The 14907-nt window shown below is 39.1% G+C and overlaps 1 protein-coding gene across 4 annotated transcripts; it reads right to left on the minus strand.

The window, feature by feature from the left end:
• Positions 1-329: 329 nt before the first annotated feature.
• LOC143880353 (putative disease resistance protein RGA3) lies at positions 330-14665 on the minus strand. Of its 4 annotated transcripts, none has more exons than XM_077383263.1 (4): positions 10321-14664; positions 10017-10149; positions 9737-9859; positions 330-582 (listed from the first exon to the last, which is right to left on the minus strand). In XM_077383263.1, exons 1-3 carry the CDS (start codon positions 13469-13471, stop codon positions 9760-9762), a joined length of 3384 nt encoding a protein of 1127 aa, XP_077239378.1. In that variant the 5' UTR covers positions 13472-14664; the 3' UTR covers positions 330-582; positions 9737-9759. The 4 variants fall into 4 exon arrangements, with proteins under 4 accessions (XP_077239378.1, XP_077239377.1, XP_077239379.1 ...); XM_077383262.1 differs by having other exon boundaries at positions 9737-9862; XM_077383264.1 differs by lacking the exon at positions 9737-9859 and having other exon boundaries at positions 10321-14662.
• Between the last annotated feature and the right edge of the window lie 242 nt (positions 14666-14907).

Raw genomic sequence — 14907 nt, forward strand, 5'->3', positions numbered from 1 at the left:
AGTTAAGCCACTTCTTTTTTCTTTTTCTTTTTTTTCGTTTTTGTGGGGGGGGGGGGGGGGGGGGGGGGGGGGGGGGGCGCTTCCTTGACAAACTTCAATCTAGCTTGTTATTGAATCTGCAATAATTCTTTCACGGACCAAGAACTACGAGATCACCCCTTTCATTCTGGGTTGGAGGGATCGTACCATTCGAGCCATAAACATGCCCAAAGGGCTCAATCCCATTAACATGTAAGGTCTCAATTTGCATTTCAAACTTTCATACCAGAACAATTCCAAAACATATCAATAATAATTTAATACACTAAATCCTGCCAAACGAGGTCACAATCCGCAATAAAATAAATCCATAACTCCCCAAATAACTCCTCAATAAAAATAAAATAAAATATGAACTTCCAAACATAATGAGGTTATAATCTTTAACAGATATGACAAACTCCCAAATAACAAATCAATGGTAATAACAAATTAAAATAAATTGTCTTGTCTCTAAGCAAATTCTAACATTAAGTTTTCAAGCGTCCATGAATCTCCTCAATATTCCCGCAAGCATTGGAGTTAATCAACCTAGCTGATCATCTGTAACAAAATAAATATACAGTGAGCTAGATAGTCAAGTAAGTAACTACCAACCTTAGCTAGCTAGAGCAAGAATGTAAGATAAAACATTTTAGAGAAGAGATTTCCAAAGTATAAATATTTTTCTTTCGTAAAACAATGAGTCCCCAATCAAATCTTACACGGTTTTACAAGCTTCATTTGCATGAACAATTCACAAACAAATTCAAAACACATTTTTAACCCTGCAGACTTTACGACTACAGCCATACTTATCACTGTGGCAGGGCCCGTACAGAAACCACATATCACCCCTGTGGTAGGGTCAGAATAAATACCATATATCACTCCTGTGGAAGGGTTAAAATAAAAACTACATATCACCCTTGTAGCAGGGCAGAAGTAATACCATGTGAAACAAAGAACATAATCATGCCACTCATATTTAGCCCTCATTGGCAGGGGCAGGGCATAATCAGGCCGATGGTCCAAAACTTATGCGGAGTTTAAAATATCCAGAGTTTAATAAATATATCCAGAGCTTAGAAGCACGAAGTGGGTGCAGGGGCGGAGGCGGGGAAGCGTGGGGTCTAGAAGAGTCTAAGTTTGGGAGCGTGTAAGTAATATTTTCTTTATATATCTTTCAAAATTCAAGTACATCAAAAAATAATAGTTTCTAACCATTTTCATATGCATCTTTCAAAATTTAAGTACATCTAAAAGCTAATTTCTAACCATCTTCACCATCTCATTTGTGTGCACTCGTTCATTGTGCCTTCTGAAGATGCACAAGCCTTTGTGCTTGCTCCAATGAGGTACTTTGAAGAGTTGGAGGAGTTTGATATAAAGAAGTTGGTGATGGTGGGACTTATAGAGTAATAGAAGTAGGCTAGGAGCGTCATGAGAGAGGTTCCCATCTCTTTGGGGTCGCGCTCCTTGGACGCTTCTTCCTAAGGAGCGCCGAATCGAGGTTCCGAGGTGGGAGTAGCACCTCAAGGGAAGATTCCTGCTTCTAAGATCCAGAGTATAAAAGTCAACGTACGTAATGCGTTCATAATCTAGAGTTAATTCTTTGAGCAACAGAAATAAATACTTTTGAGCAGTTCATGTCAAGCAGATACTTTATATACTTGATCTGAGTTTGTAATAAATAATGGTTATGATAAAAATAAAGCAATAAATCTCAAACAGATTTCACTTGTCAAAATTCAACGGTATGATCACTTTTCATTAGTTATATCAATATAACATATTTTAGTAAATCTCGTGTTGCGAATAACTAGAAAAGGTAGAACACTTACCTTTCATGCACAGCCTAAAAATGCCAAAGTAATCGCTTATAAATTCTTTCTAAGTTTCTTCCTTTAATCCTATAATTAGTAAAATTACAAAATTTCAAAATTCAACTGCACACCTAAACCTGTCTCTAATATATACACCATAAAATTCAATTCCTTTCTCTGTATTCCTTTCCCCTTTCTATTATTACTATTATTGTAACTATTAAACCCCCAAAATTGGAAAACTATTCAAATCTTCATCTTTAAAATCAAATTCAGGGAAATTAATACAAAATTAATGTTAAATCTTAATCAAAATGCCTAAGATATTTATAAACTAACCTTCATCATTTTTTTCCATTCATATATGTATGGAGGAGTGGATAGCAAACGACTTAGAGAATACACCTCCCCCCCCCCTCCCACACACACACACTTTATATTTCAATTGAAATTCAATTGGGAGATCTCTCTCTCTCTCTCTCTCTCTCTCTCTCTCTCTCTCTCTCTCTCTCTCTCCAGACGAGGAGTCTCTCCCTGTTACAAGCCTAATTGGCCGTAACAAAAATAAACAAATAAAAAAGATAGAAAGAAGGGAGAGAGGTTGATTCGAGGAAACCGGACCTCCTAACGGTTCAAATCGAGAGGAACCATAACTCCCCGAGGTTAAGGTGAAAGTTGTTTAGCAGAGGATTGAAGAGGGAAGGAGGAATGTGGAGAGAAAAACTAAGTTGTGGGGGCTTTAACGAGCATTCCCGATAAACTCTCTTACTTGATTTTCGGAAACGACTATTAGTCGCTCCTGAAAATCCGAGTTTAAGGGGCCGTGATCCAACCTAAAATTCATTCTTATCCAAGATAACGAACAACATTATTTCGGTTTTTTATCTTTTAAACAAAAAAAATGGAAAAACCCCATTTAATGAATGGTTGCCAAACACGCCCTTAGTTTCCTTTGGTGTAAAGTTCTTTACTTCCTCCCATTTCATTGAAATAAAGAACTTAAATATAAGAACAAAAGTAGTGCCACATCCCTACCCACTAACCATATTACATAAAACATAGGCATAACTACCAACCATAACGCTAGAACACATACCCACAAACCTAAATGCGACAAAAATTACCTTGCAACTTCCTCTTATACATTGTCACACACACACACACACACACACACACACATATATATGAGAAAAAGTTTTCTACACACTACCTTAAAATACAGTGGGGCCAAATTGTTTGGGTGATCCAAAGCATTCATTTGAAGAAAAAAATCTTGTGGAGAAGAGAGGAACAGTTATGGAGTAGTAATGATCCAACCAATGCCGGAGAGAGATGTAGTGCCAGAACTTTGAATTAAAGAGGAAAGGAAAAGTAAAAAAAGGATGTCGGTCCGAGATTTCTTTAGTCGTCGACGTTCTAACACTCAGGTGGACTTCGACTCTAACTCCAACTACTGTATTTGTGCTGCTAATTTGGATTGGGCATCCTCGACCTTTCTGGATTTACTTGATAGCGGATATTCATCCCAGGAAGCTTTCTCCTCGATCAGGGCTTTTAATAGTTGCTGTCAGAGTTCCTTGATTGTTCTGGACCAAAGGGGAAATAGAGATGTCCCCTCGTGGCGCCCTCCCAGATCTTTCCCTCGATCTATCAGAAGCCAAGAAGATGTGTAACTATTGACTCGCCGTCTTGACCTCAGAAATGGCTTTGCTCGTGGAAAACAATTTGTCTCATCTCCTAGCGATTGGAGATGTTCAAAGTGTAGCTACAATAATTTTGGCACTACACGCATTTGTAGAAAATGTTTGGAGCCAAAGACCAGGAAACCGTCTGATATCGGCAGAAAGACAGCTTCGGGGCAAATATGGATACCGAAGCTACCCCAATTCATCCCAGAGCCTTCTAGGGAAGGCAATCATGTAATATCTATCCCTAATGAAGTGATTAGCGAAAGGAAGAATTTTCTAAAAAATTGCTTAGTTGGCACCTTGAGAAATAGAGTGCTCCTGGAAGAAATCTGGTCTTGGGCCAAAAGACACTGGGCTTTGCCACAGCTTAGCAAGCCCTATTGTTTGAGCCCTTTATCGGTGCTTTTTCCCTTCGATTCCCAGCGTCAGATTACCTCTATTCTGCGTCTGGGGGTGATGCTTTGGGAGATTATCTCTTGTCCCTCCAACCTTGGTCTTCGATTTTGAATACGGGTGCAAGATCTGTGAATATTAGATTCTTTAATATTCCCCCCTCATGCCTGGTCCTTATCCACGATGGAGAAGCTAGGTCAGTATTTTGGTCAAATTTTGGACTTGCAACTGTCAGGTAGTCACGAACATTGTATGGAATTTGCCAACATCAAAGTATTAACTCCATTATGGAATTGTCTGCCATCCTTCATTAATATGATGGTAGACTCCATGATCTTCCCAATTGGAGTTAGGTTGGTGGAAGAGCCTTTAAAGCCCATTAAATATCTTCCGGAAGAAAGGCAACCGGTGGTCTCGGAGGAAGGCGATCCGGTTGATTCATCTCCGGTGGAAATTCCACTTCCGGTTGGGCCCCTTCTGGTTGCCTCAGGGGTATTTTTTTCAATTCCACTGGGAAAGTTTCGTTTGGTATACCTACCCCTGAATTTGAATTTTCGTCTACCTCGGGAATAGTCTCTCAGAAAGGTGTAGTGATGGACCATGTCCTTTCACCGAATGGGATTTTGGTTAATCCCAAGGAAATATCAGGCCAGAAGCACTCAAAAGCTAAATCTGGTATCCTGACAGGGAAAGGTGTTAGAAAGGACGTATTTGATAGTCACCTTCACCCTTGTCAGTAGAGAAGTCAGCCAAAATCAAAAATCTTTTCTTCAGATGGAAGAAAAATAAGATAATCCAAAAAACACTCAGCAAAGAATACCAATAGTCGACTGCTTAGGAGCGGCGCCATTATTGAAAGTGATAAGCCCCAAAAAGGTCTGCTAGGGCGCGGGAGGAATATCGAGAATAAATATTTATTGGCAACAAATGGCGGTTTGTCTCTCTTCAAAAGAAACCTTCTGGGTTCTTGTAAGAGAGAGGCTCCAAAAAATCTAGCGTCGAAGTTTAAATCTCTCCTTAAAGACTTTGATAAACCTTTCTGCCCTCTTAAGCCCTCTATGGATTCTCCTGTTCCATCTCTTCCTAGCTCTCTGGAGGTAATCCCGTTTGAGATTAGTGACCTTCAGTTCCTCCGAGATTTACAGTATGATGAGGCTCTGGCGTCTAAAGAATGTCCTACGCTCAAGGAAACCTATATGTCCATCCTGAAGAATCAGTGGAAGCAATTCAAACGGGAAGCTATGGCCAATAAGGAAAGCTTCTTCAAGATTTTCAGGCATGTCTGAACCTAAAGAAGCTTTTGTTCAAACTTATAAGATGGACTTCTTCCAGAAGGCCCTCGAAGAAGAGCGACTTGCGCGTCGTCATTGTTGGGAAGAGAACAAGGCGGCAGAGATTGAGCGGCTAGAGAAGTTAATAGGCTCCTCTAATGAAGTCTCCCTAGTGTCTCGAGACACCCTTGATAGGGAAGTTAGCTTTGAGATTCACAAGCAGATGGGTGAGGAGGTGAACAGATCGGACGAGGATTCCAGCACTTTAGATGTCCTGGATTCCGAAGAGGATGTTGCTGTCCCTCGTGAAGAAATGGACGAGCTTTTGGCAGTAGGAGATGTTTTTGGAATTGGTTTTGATGACAATTTGGAAGCAACAAAGAACTCGTTTCCAGATATGGCTATTAGGGCATTGAAAGAGAACAGAGAAGCTGATAAGGAGAAGGAGATTAAGGGGGCCGAGGGTAACAACCCTAAATGATTTTGTCTTCTGGCCCCGTGGAAGTAAAAAGAAGGAAAAGGAGAGGAAAAAGAAAAAAAAGGATTAGAGAAAAAGGAGTAGAAAAGATAAAATGAGGAAAGGAAAGAAAGGAACTGTTAAAAGGACTTCAAAGGAAATTATGGGGTAAAATGTGTTAGTTTAGTGAGTTAAGAAGATTGATTTTAGGATAGTTTAGGTGGGATTCAATGGTTCTTGGCGAGGCTATGCGAGCCAAAGACTCAATATTCAGGTTTTAGGGTTTGAAGAACGTTCCCCCCCAGGAATTATGGACTATTAGCTTGCCAGTTGCTAAATAGCCAGAATTCACTTTTTATTGCAGTAGCTTGAGAGATTAGTTCTTTCGCTTAGTTTTGTCTGGTCATTCTAGCTAGGTCCTTCCTGGGGAAGTGGGAGTTTCGAAGTGCAGAATTCAAAGGGTGCAATATTATCTACTCCCCAGTCTTGCAAGATGATGTTTTGAGGTTTTAGGGTGTCGACAAGTAGTGAGTGGTGGTCTAATCATGGATAGATGGTATATTTTTGTGAGCAAAATATAATGTAAAGATTACAACTTTTTGTGCAGTACAGGGACGTATATAATCCAATGTTAATGTTATGTTTACTTTGAACTGGAGCCGACATGTCGGTCCAGTCCACCTTAATATTTTGTAATGCAGGATGGGACTACCGGTCATGATTGCTATCCTAATATTAATGAAATATGTCAATTTTCAAAAAAAAAAAGCATTCATTTGATGGGCCCTCACATAGATAGGGTGTGCCATAAAAATCAGCTCCATTGGATCATTCTAACCATTCAAACCGTGGAGGCAAAAAATGGACAGATTTGTGAAGGTTTATACACGTCCATTTTACATCCACAGATTGTAGGGTTGGCATGATCTTATGGAGATGAGTTTTTGGGCACATCCTATCTATGTGAGGGCCCATCAAATGAATGCTTTGGATTACCCAAACAATGTGGGCCTCCACTGTATTTTAAGCTAGTGTGTAGATAACTTATCTACACATGTGTGTGGAAACTGTTTTCACATATTGATTGGCCCTCTACTGTCCACAAAAAATCAGCTCCATAGGATCAACCTAACCCTTCGAACCGTAGAGGCAAAAAATAAACAAATTTGTGAAGGTTTATACACGTTCATTTTACCTCCACAAATCGTAGGGTTGGGATGATCCTATGGAGCTGATTTTTTATGGACAATGAGAAAACAGTTTCTACACACATGTGTAGATAAGTTATCTACACACTAGCTTAAAATACAGTGGAGGGCATATTGTTTGGGTGATCCAAACCATTCATTTGATTGGCCCTCACATAGATAGGGTGTCCACAAAAAATCAGATCCATAGAATCATCCTAACCATTTGAATTGTGGAGGCAAAAAATCGACTAATTTGTGAAGGTTTAAAGACATCCATTTTACCTCCACAAATCGTAGGGTTGGGATGATCCTATGGATCTGATTTTTTGTAGACACCCTATCTATGTGAGGGCCTTTAAAATGGATGGCTTGGATCACCCAAATAATGTGGGCCCCCACTGTATTTTAAGCTAGTGTGTAGAGAACTCTCTACACATATGTGTAGGAACCGTTTTCTCTCTCTCTCTCTCTCTCTCTATATATATATATATATATATATATATATATATATATATATATATATATATAATGAATATGGTTTGTGAGCAGCTGCTCAGATAGCTTATACGAATGATCAATGTTGAACAATAAAAGTTTTCCATTAAATGCATCTATTTTATCTTTCATTTCTAGTTAATCAGAAAATTTTGGAACGATACCATGAATTCTATTTACAACTGACACAGTAACATATTATACTTACTGAGCGATACCCAGTCACAAACTCACTAATATTCTTGCTTCGGGAATTTCCCAGGGAGGCGTAATTTTCTCGGGAGAGACTATTAGATGAAAAAAATATAGAATGCTACTACCAAACCGAGAGTGGAACCAAACAAATCCCTCCAGGCCAGATAGCATAGGAGGGGTAGTCTTGCTATTCTAAGGAAACAAAAAGCCAAAAAACAAGGAAAAGAAATCTAAGTTGGGAAAAGGCTATTTGTTCGGTTCCACTATCGGTTCCCATATCATTATTCAATAATATATATTAAAAAAACCAAAAAATCCAATTCCAGCATTTGTTCAATTACAAATCATTCATCTTAAGACAGAGAAGAAACAACGTTCATTTACCTTTAAAAAAAGAAGAAGAAGAAACAACATTCATAAAAGCATGTGGCACTATAACGAGGCAAGTGATAGTCTATAGTGTCGATAGAAAAAGAATCAAATCACCAATTGCAATTCCATGGATATGCTGATATTTAGGTGTTCCCAAAGATTGTTACCAGTCCATGTTGCAGCATGCCTTTGGTTACATGTAACCTCAAGCTTCTCAGGGCCGGGTATTATGCAAATCAAGATTGAAGGGTGGGGCTGAATCTAAATGACAATCATCTTTCCCTGGGAAATGAGTTGAAGAAACTCTGTTTTGGGGCTAAGCTATTACTTCTTTTATAGATATTATCAGGGTGTTAGTGGGTGCATTCATTCCTAAGAGATTTTTAGCGGACTGGCCAAAGCATGTATAAATGAAATAGTGTTGCATTTGTATTGTGATAACTTGATAGCATTCAAATGGAATTGTGGCATTATATCATGCAAACAATACAACTCAACTCAACTCAACTAAATATCATGCAAACAATATTCTATAAAAATCCATGGAACCTGAACCTGAACCTTCTGTGAGCTTTGAACTCATGGTCTATATTTCCCATTGTTCATTGGTTAAAACAACTTTCACGGCCACTATCTAGGAGAAACATACACATGTTGATCCCTAAATACACATTATTTTACACCTTCCTGTCATAAATTCATTCTTTTATGCTTGATTGAAACTTATGTGATATGAGTGAGCTTTTTTCGTAATAGTAGGAGGTGATGGGTTTTTATCTATTTTTCCTTCTTCTATCGGATAAGGCTCCATCCGTGATAATTTTTGCTACCTTTGGGTTGGGATTAAGCAACACATCATCTTGCTTATAGATTGTCATTATGGACTGTGATGATGATGTATTATTCTGCTTTTCCATTGCCACTGGAATCTGCACCACCAGTACGAATGAGTTATTCATATTGGTGGTCCTTTAAAATGTTTAAAGGTGGTTTTGGATCTTGGTTCCAATAAGGTGAGTTTGGTGACAGACTCACAGCTGGTAATTTGTTTCATGCAAGGAAAATGGGACTTCTCATAGATGTCAGGTGTTTGAAGTCAGTGCTTTTTGGTCTGTTCATTACTCCTTCCATGAAGCAAACTCTTTTTGGTGGATGCTTGTAGTGTCTTCTGACTTCCTCTCACTCTTCTCATATATGGAATGTGTCATCTTTCTACGCAAAAAACAGAATAGCTTACAAACAATGGCAAACAAGGGCTATTCAGACCCAGGAATGAAAATCAAGATTTCATAGATTGGTATTTGATTGATTTGGTAGAGGAGATGTTTAGAATCAAGATTTCGTAGATTGGTATTTGATTGATTTGGTAGAGGATATGTTTAGAAACCTTCTAATCTACATAGCCACGAGAGAGAGAGAGAGAGAGAGAGAGAGAGAGAGAGAGAGAGAGAGAGAGAGAGAGAGAGAGAGAGAGAGAGGATATGTTTAGAATGTTTTTGAATATGCTGTTTATGCGAGAGCTAAAGGACTCTTGTTGATCACACATTGTTGCAGAGAGCAAAACGACAGGAGTTGGTGCAAAGAAGATGGGATTGCTGCAGAGAGCTAAAGAACATGGAGAAAAGATTAAAAGGGGAAGGGAGAGAAACAGAGTTAGAGAAGATGGGTCATTGTAGAGACTAGTAAAGGGAGTGAAAGAAGAAGACATGAGAGCTTTTTGGAGAATGAAACGGAAAATAGTACAAAATTCCTGCTTAAAAGCAAAATCGAAATTGGGCAATTTTTTCATCCAAAGTAATCAGAGAAGTGGTGGAAGAGGGTAACTGGATACCTGTTGGAGTGGGTTTAAACATATTAAATCTTGACCGCAGATGTAATCCTGTGGCTATCACGTGGGCGACGAATGGCTTTGCCCTGTGTCACTATGGAGGTGAAACGACCTCTTTTATGAAACCTACTTTAGAAGGAAAATTAATTTTAATCATTCTCGAGCTAAATTGATAATCTTTGGAATTTCACCATAAAACATGAATCATACAAGACAAGCATACATGCTCAAATTAGAAGATGACAGAAAATGAAAAATACACAGTTAATTTTATTCTTTGTACCTGTGGTGGTTGTAGATGGCGAGGAAGAGAAGCTGAGTGTAGTCCAGCAATTCATTCCTCAATCTCACATGCATTCTAGAAGCTTTTTCCAGTTGTGAATTCCAAAGGCTCACCTTTCGCACTGATTCTAATCCTGAAATCGAAACCACATCCTTTTTCTCAGATGCCTCCGTCGATGCTTCCATATATTTCATACGGAAAGATCTTTCTTGGCACAATTCTTTTATTTTTTCTTAAAATTATGGAGATTTTAATAATAACATTGTAATGGTGTAGAACATTTAAATAGAGAGTGAGATCGTACCTATGCCTGGACGATGATTAAATGATGTCAATGTGGGGAATGTGTTGTATCTTGGGCCAATCTTGGCCGCCTTCTTCTCTACATCGCTCCTCCAGTTTAGGCAACATAAAATCTTCAAACATTCAAGTGCGGTGGGGAGGCCATAATCATTATTGTCATCACCAGGAAACAAGGAATGGAGTTGAAGACAATCTTCAATTATCAGTTCTTTGAGGGAGGTGAGATTTTCCAGCCGAGTGGGCATGAACTTGAGATTAGAACAAAAATGGATTTCTAGAGTTTTGAGTGTGGTGGGAAGCCCCCCCTCTCCATTTGCCAAGGACTCTAGGTTGTGACAGCTATAGATCTCCAAATGTTGGAGAGAGGGAAGATCTTGCAACCAGCCTTCCGTGGACCAATACTTTAAATCATCACACCATCCTATGTTTAACCTCTGAAGAGCGGTTAGGGGTTTCAGCAGCCCATGTGGTAGTGATCTTAGGCTTTCAAAGCGTTCGATAGTCAATATGGAAAGAGAGGTGAGGCAAGGAACTGATGAGCTTAATAGCTTCTCACCACACCTCCCTAGTCTTAAATCACAAAGAGATGAGAGCAATGGAAGGGTACTCAATTTTTCACAACCAATTATTTCCAACTTTGTGAGGGCAGGAAGAGGGTTGGCTTCAGGAAATGCCTCCAGCTTAGGGCATAATCTTAATGTAAGCTCACGAAGAGAGGGAAGATGGATATCAAGAGGCAAGAGGCGTTCACATTTTCTACAATCCTCAAAGGTAATGCTTGTTAAATTGAAGAGATGTCCTATCCAACTTGGAAAGCTGACACCACCATAGGCGAAAATCTGTAAATTTTTTAGGTTTGTGTGGGGTTGTAGGCCTTCCAAGACCGTCTCGTCATTAACCATTCCATCTTCTGAATTATCATCTCCATCCCATTCCAACACTAACTCATCAAGGTATTTTTTATCTTTCAAATTTGCTTCTTTTGCCTCCTCTATGTTTTGCACATTCTTGAGACCCGAAATGTGAATTTTTCCTTTGATGTTCCTCATGTCCTTCAACTCTCCTATCTGACAACCACTCTCTTTGCACACCTTGAATTTCAACAATGTTTGGAGGGAAGTTAATTTCCCAATTCCTGGAAAAGAAATCGAGTACCAATTCAAATGGACCGATCGTATAGCAATATATCGTAGATTAACTAGATTCGTGATACCTTTGGGTAACCCTTTAAGTTTGACGCAAAAATCCATACATAGTGTTTGCAGATTATAGAGATTAGTTACTGATTCAGGTAGCCTGTCTATCATCGTGAAAGAGAGGTCAAGGTAACGTAGATGCTTCAAATTGCCAATTGAATCCGGCAACTTTTCGATTCTAGTGAAACTCAAATCTAATACCCGCAAGCATGTCAACTCTGCGAGGGCATCATTGATGATCGGTGGGGGATTAAGAGAATTAACACCCACTAGAAATGAGCGTAAGCTCTTAAATTTGTACAATACCTTCAAAGATATTGGATTCTCTTCGTCAAGAATCCACGATAAATGGCGTGCAATTTTAGGGATGGTGCGTGACACACCACGTTCCATTCTAAGACATTCATCACCTGAGATAGATTCTGCTAGATCATGCATGAGATCATGCATCACGTATATTGAAGTCTCCCGATAGAATTCATGATGAGAATATTGAAAGAAAGACTTAAGCAATAAATCATCAAATATCTCCCCACCTATATCTTCTAGGATCATACTTCGTTTGGGTTGAATGAAGCCCACAGCCATCCATTGTCGGACTAACACATTCTTCTCAAACCGAAAATGTTTAGGAAATGTGGCACAATAGGCAAAACATTGCTTTTGATTCGGTGGTAAGTAATGATAGCTCAATCTTAAAGCTGGTAATATTTCATTTTTATCATCCTTCCATATTTCGCTTGTCAAGATGCCTTCCCACTCACTCACATTCGTTTTAGAAGACAAGATGCCCCCCAATGTCTTTATGGCCAAAGGTAGCCCTTCGCATTTCTGCACGAGTTGCCTACCAATATCCTCCAATTTTGGATGAGCATTTGAAATTCCTGTCACAAATGCACGCCTAGAAAATAGTTCCCAACAATCACCATCTGGTAAAACCTTCAAATGGTGAGCACCAACTGTGCCCACTATAATTGCAACCCTTTCACTTCGTGTAGTTACCATAATTTTACTCCCCTTTGCTCCAACACCAAATGGGACTCGTAGACTGTCCCAGTGATTTTGATTTTCGTCCCAAATGTCATCTAGAACAATTAAAAATTTCTCACCATTAAGTTTCTCTTGAAGAAGACGTTGCGCAGCATCCAGGTTTGAGAGACCACAGTTACTTCCAGTTGCAGATTCAATAATTGCATTTGTTATTCTCAATACATTAAAATTGTCAGACACACAAGCCCACGCTCTTAGCCCAAAATGGGTCTTTACCCTCTGATCGTTATAGACGAATTGAGAAAGAGTAGTCTTCCCAAGCCCACCCATGCCAACTATGGGAATAACAGAGTACAATTCATCATCATCTGATGATGAGGATACCAACAATTGTATAATTTTCTCTTTCTCGACTTGTCTACCAATAATATCAGATTCGTTTACCAAAGAGCTAGTTTCTCGTCGCACCTCCTCGATTTGGGGACGCCTCCCTCCATCTCTTCTTATTTCAAGATGGAGGTCATGTTTTTCCTTTGCTATCAAATCTAACCTCCCTCTAATATCACTGATCTTATGTGCAATGTCCCTTCGATATAAAACAGGGCGGTTCTTAGAACTGAAACAAGAGCAGAAGAAGAATTTCCGCACCTTATTTCTTTTGCCTGTTTCAACTTTGTCCATCAACGCAGATTGTAGAGTTTCCGTAGCAACATCGTCTAATATGTCATCAGCGTCGTAAGCCACATCCTTGAGCTTACGAAGCCAATTTTGCACAGCCTTAGAGTGAAATTGCTTTTCCTCAGCATCTTCAACCACGTCTTGAATTACTATCACTGTGCTCTGTAACTTTTCCACCTCCTCCTCAACACCCCATATTGATTTAATTTCTTGTATTGCCGATTCCGTCAGGTTGCCAAACAGTGCACGAAGGAGAGGGGATACAAATATTTGTGCTATTTCTGCCATACCTTCTTCTCCTCTCTGGAAAAGAAGAAAATCAATCCCCCAAGAACAAAGCAGATCTCTGTAGAAAATAATGAATGAAGCAAGAGAGAAGAAGAATATTGTTTTAATCAAAGCTCCTGCAACAAAGTAAACATGCCGGGATAGTCAGATTTGTCGGTGGAGTCACCGCGTGGAAATTAACGTCCGAACAACGACCACAATTCTGACCAAATCAATTGGATAATCTCAGCCCTTGATCTCTGATGCCTCATTTATTGTTCCTCTTAGAAAAGTATTTACATTACCGTCATTACGCAGTGATTGGCCACTTGCTTGACAGAAAATTTTCTGAGATTTTAACATGCATTTTCTTGGAAAATACATGGGATAAAAAATGACAAGTAGGCCCAAGTATTTGTATGATCTAAGACATTCATCTGTTTAGATTAGACAGTATCCCAAAGATCTTCTTCACAGGATGATCTTAACCCTTCAATATATTTGTTGTAAAATGGGCGGTTCAGGTAATTGAAAACATCATGTGCAAAAGGAGGATAGGTAATTCAAAACATCTATTTTGGATACAGGTAGTTTACCTTGTAGATTAGTGGTATAAGTAGTCAATAGGGAAAGTAAGGTCCGGACAACGACCTAAGTCTGGCCAAATCAATTGAATAATCTCAGCCCTTGATCTATGATTTCTCATTTATTGTTCCGCCTTGAAAAGTCTTTACCTCACGCGTAGGATGTTTCAACGATCATGTGGATCACATCAAAGATCAACGGTCTCGATTTTACATACATATATCCTTTTGAAAGACCCAAAAATTAACAGAGAAAAACTATTGTCATAGAAGAAGAAGATTGGTGAGGTACAGCCAATGGAAGCGCCCTTTCATCTTATTTTTGCAAGGGTGCGAAGAAAATATAGTAGGGCCCACCTATTTGAATGACCTAAGAAAGAGAGAGAGAGCCGGCTGAACATGCTTCCCTCCCAAAGAAAAAAAAATACACTTTAGCAAAAAACTAATGGGCACCTGTGATTCGTAATTTTTCGTAATTAATTCCTTCAGTACGTAATTTTTCAAGATTTTCCATAGAAATAAAATACTAAAGTATTGAAATGGAGAATAATGTAAGCACAAACATAAGAGGACTCTTTCTTCGTTCTGATAATGTTGAAAGGTTATTGAGGTCTCTTTTCCACCCGTTTTTTAGTAATCACCATTGTTTAAAAATTACTTTTATGGGCACTTGTGATCCGTAATTTCTTGTAATTATTGCCCTCATTCCGTACTTTTTTCTAGATTTTCTCTATAAAGAAAATACGAAAATAATGAAAAGGAGAATCATGGGTGCAGGTCACCTAAGTGTTACTCGTAGGGATGCGGGTCATTTTTTACCCAACCCGTTTGACCAACACCCGCATGACCTGCAGGTGTAACCCAACCCAACCC

This window comes from Tasmannia lanceolata, unplaced genomic scaffold (genome assembly GCF_043159265.1).
Source record: "Tasmannia lanceolata isolate RefF3 unplaced genomic scaffold, GAP_Taslan_0.1 ptg000006l, whole genome shotgun sequence".
In the NCBI taxonomy this organism is placed as follows: Eukaryota; Viridiplantae; Streptophyta; class Magnoliopsida; order Canellales; family Winteraceae; genus Tasmannia; species Tasmannia lanceolata.

Bases quoted from the DNA above. Each gene is read 5' to 3' on its own strand.
- LOC143880353 (XM_077383261.1), bottom strand. From the start codon at position 13,471: ATGGCAGAAATAGCACAAATATTTGTATCCCCTCTCCTTCGTGCACTG. The intron at 10,150-10,320 runs GTACGATCTCAC...TTTCGATTTCAG, and splicing joins TAATCATCGTCCAGGCATAG to GATTAGAATCAGTGCGAAAG. The intron at 1,574-10,016 runs GTACAAAGAATA...TCTGGATCTTAG, and splicing joins GCCATCTACAACCACCACAG to AAGCAGGAATCTTCCCTTGA.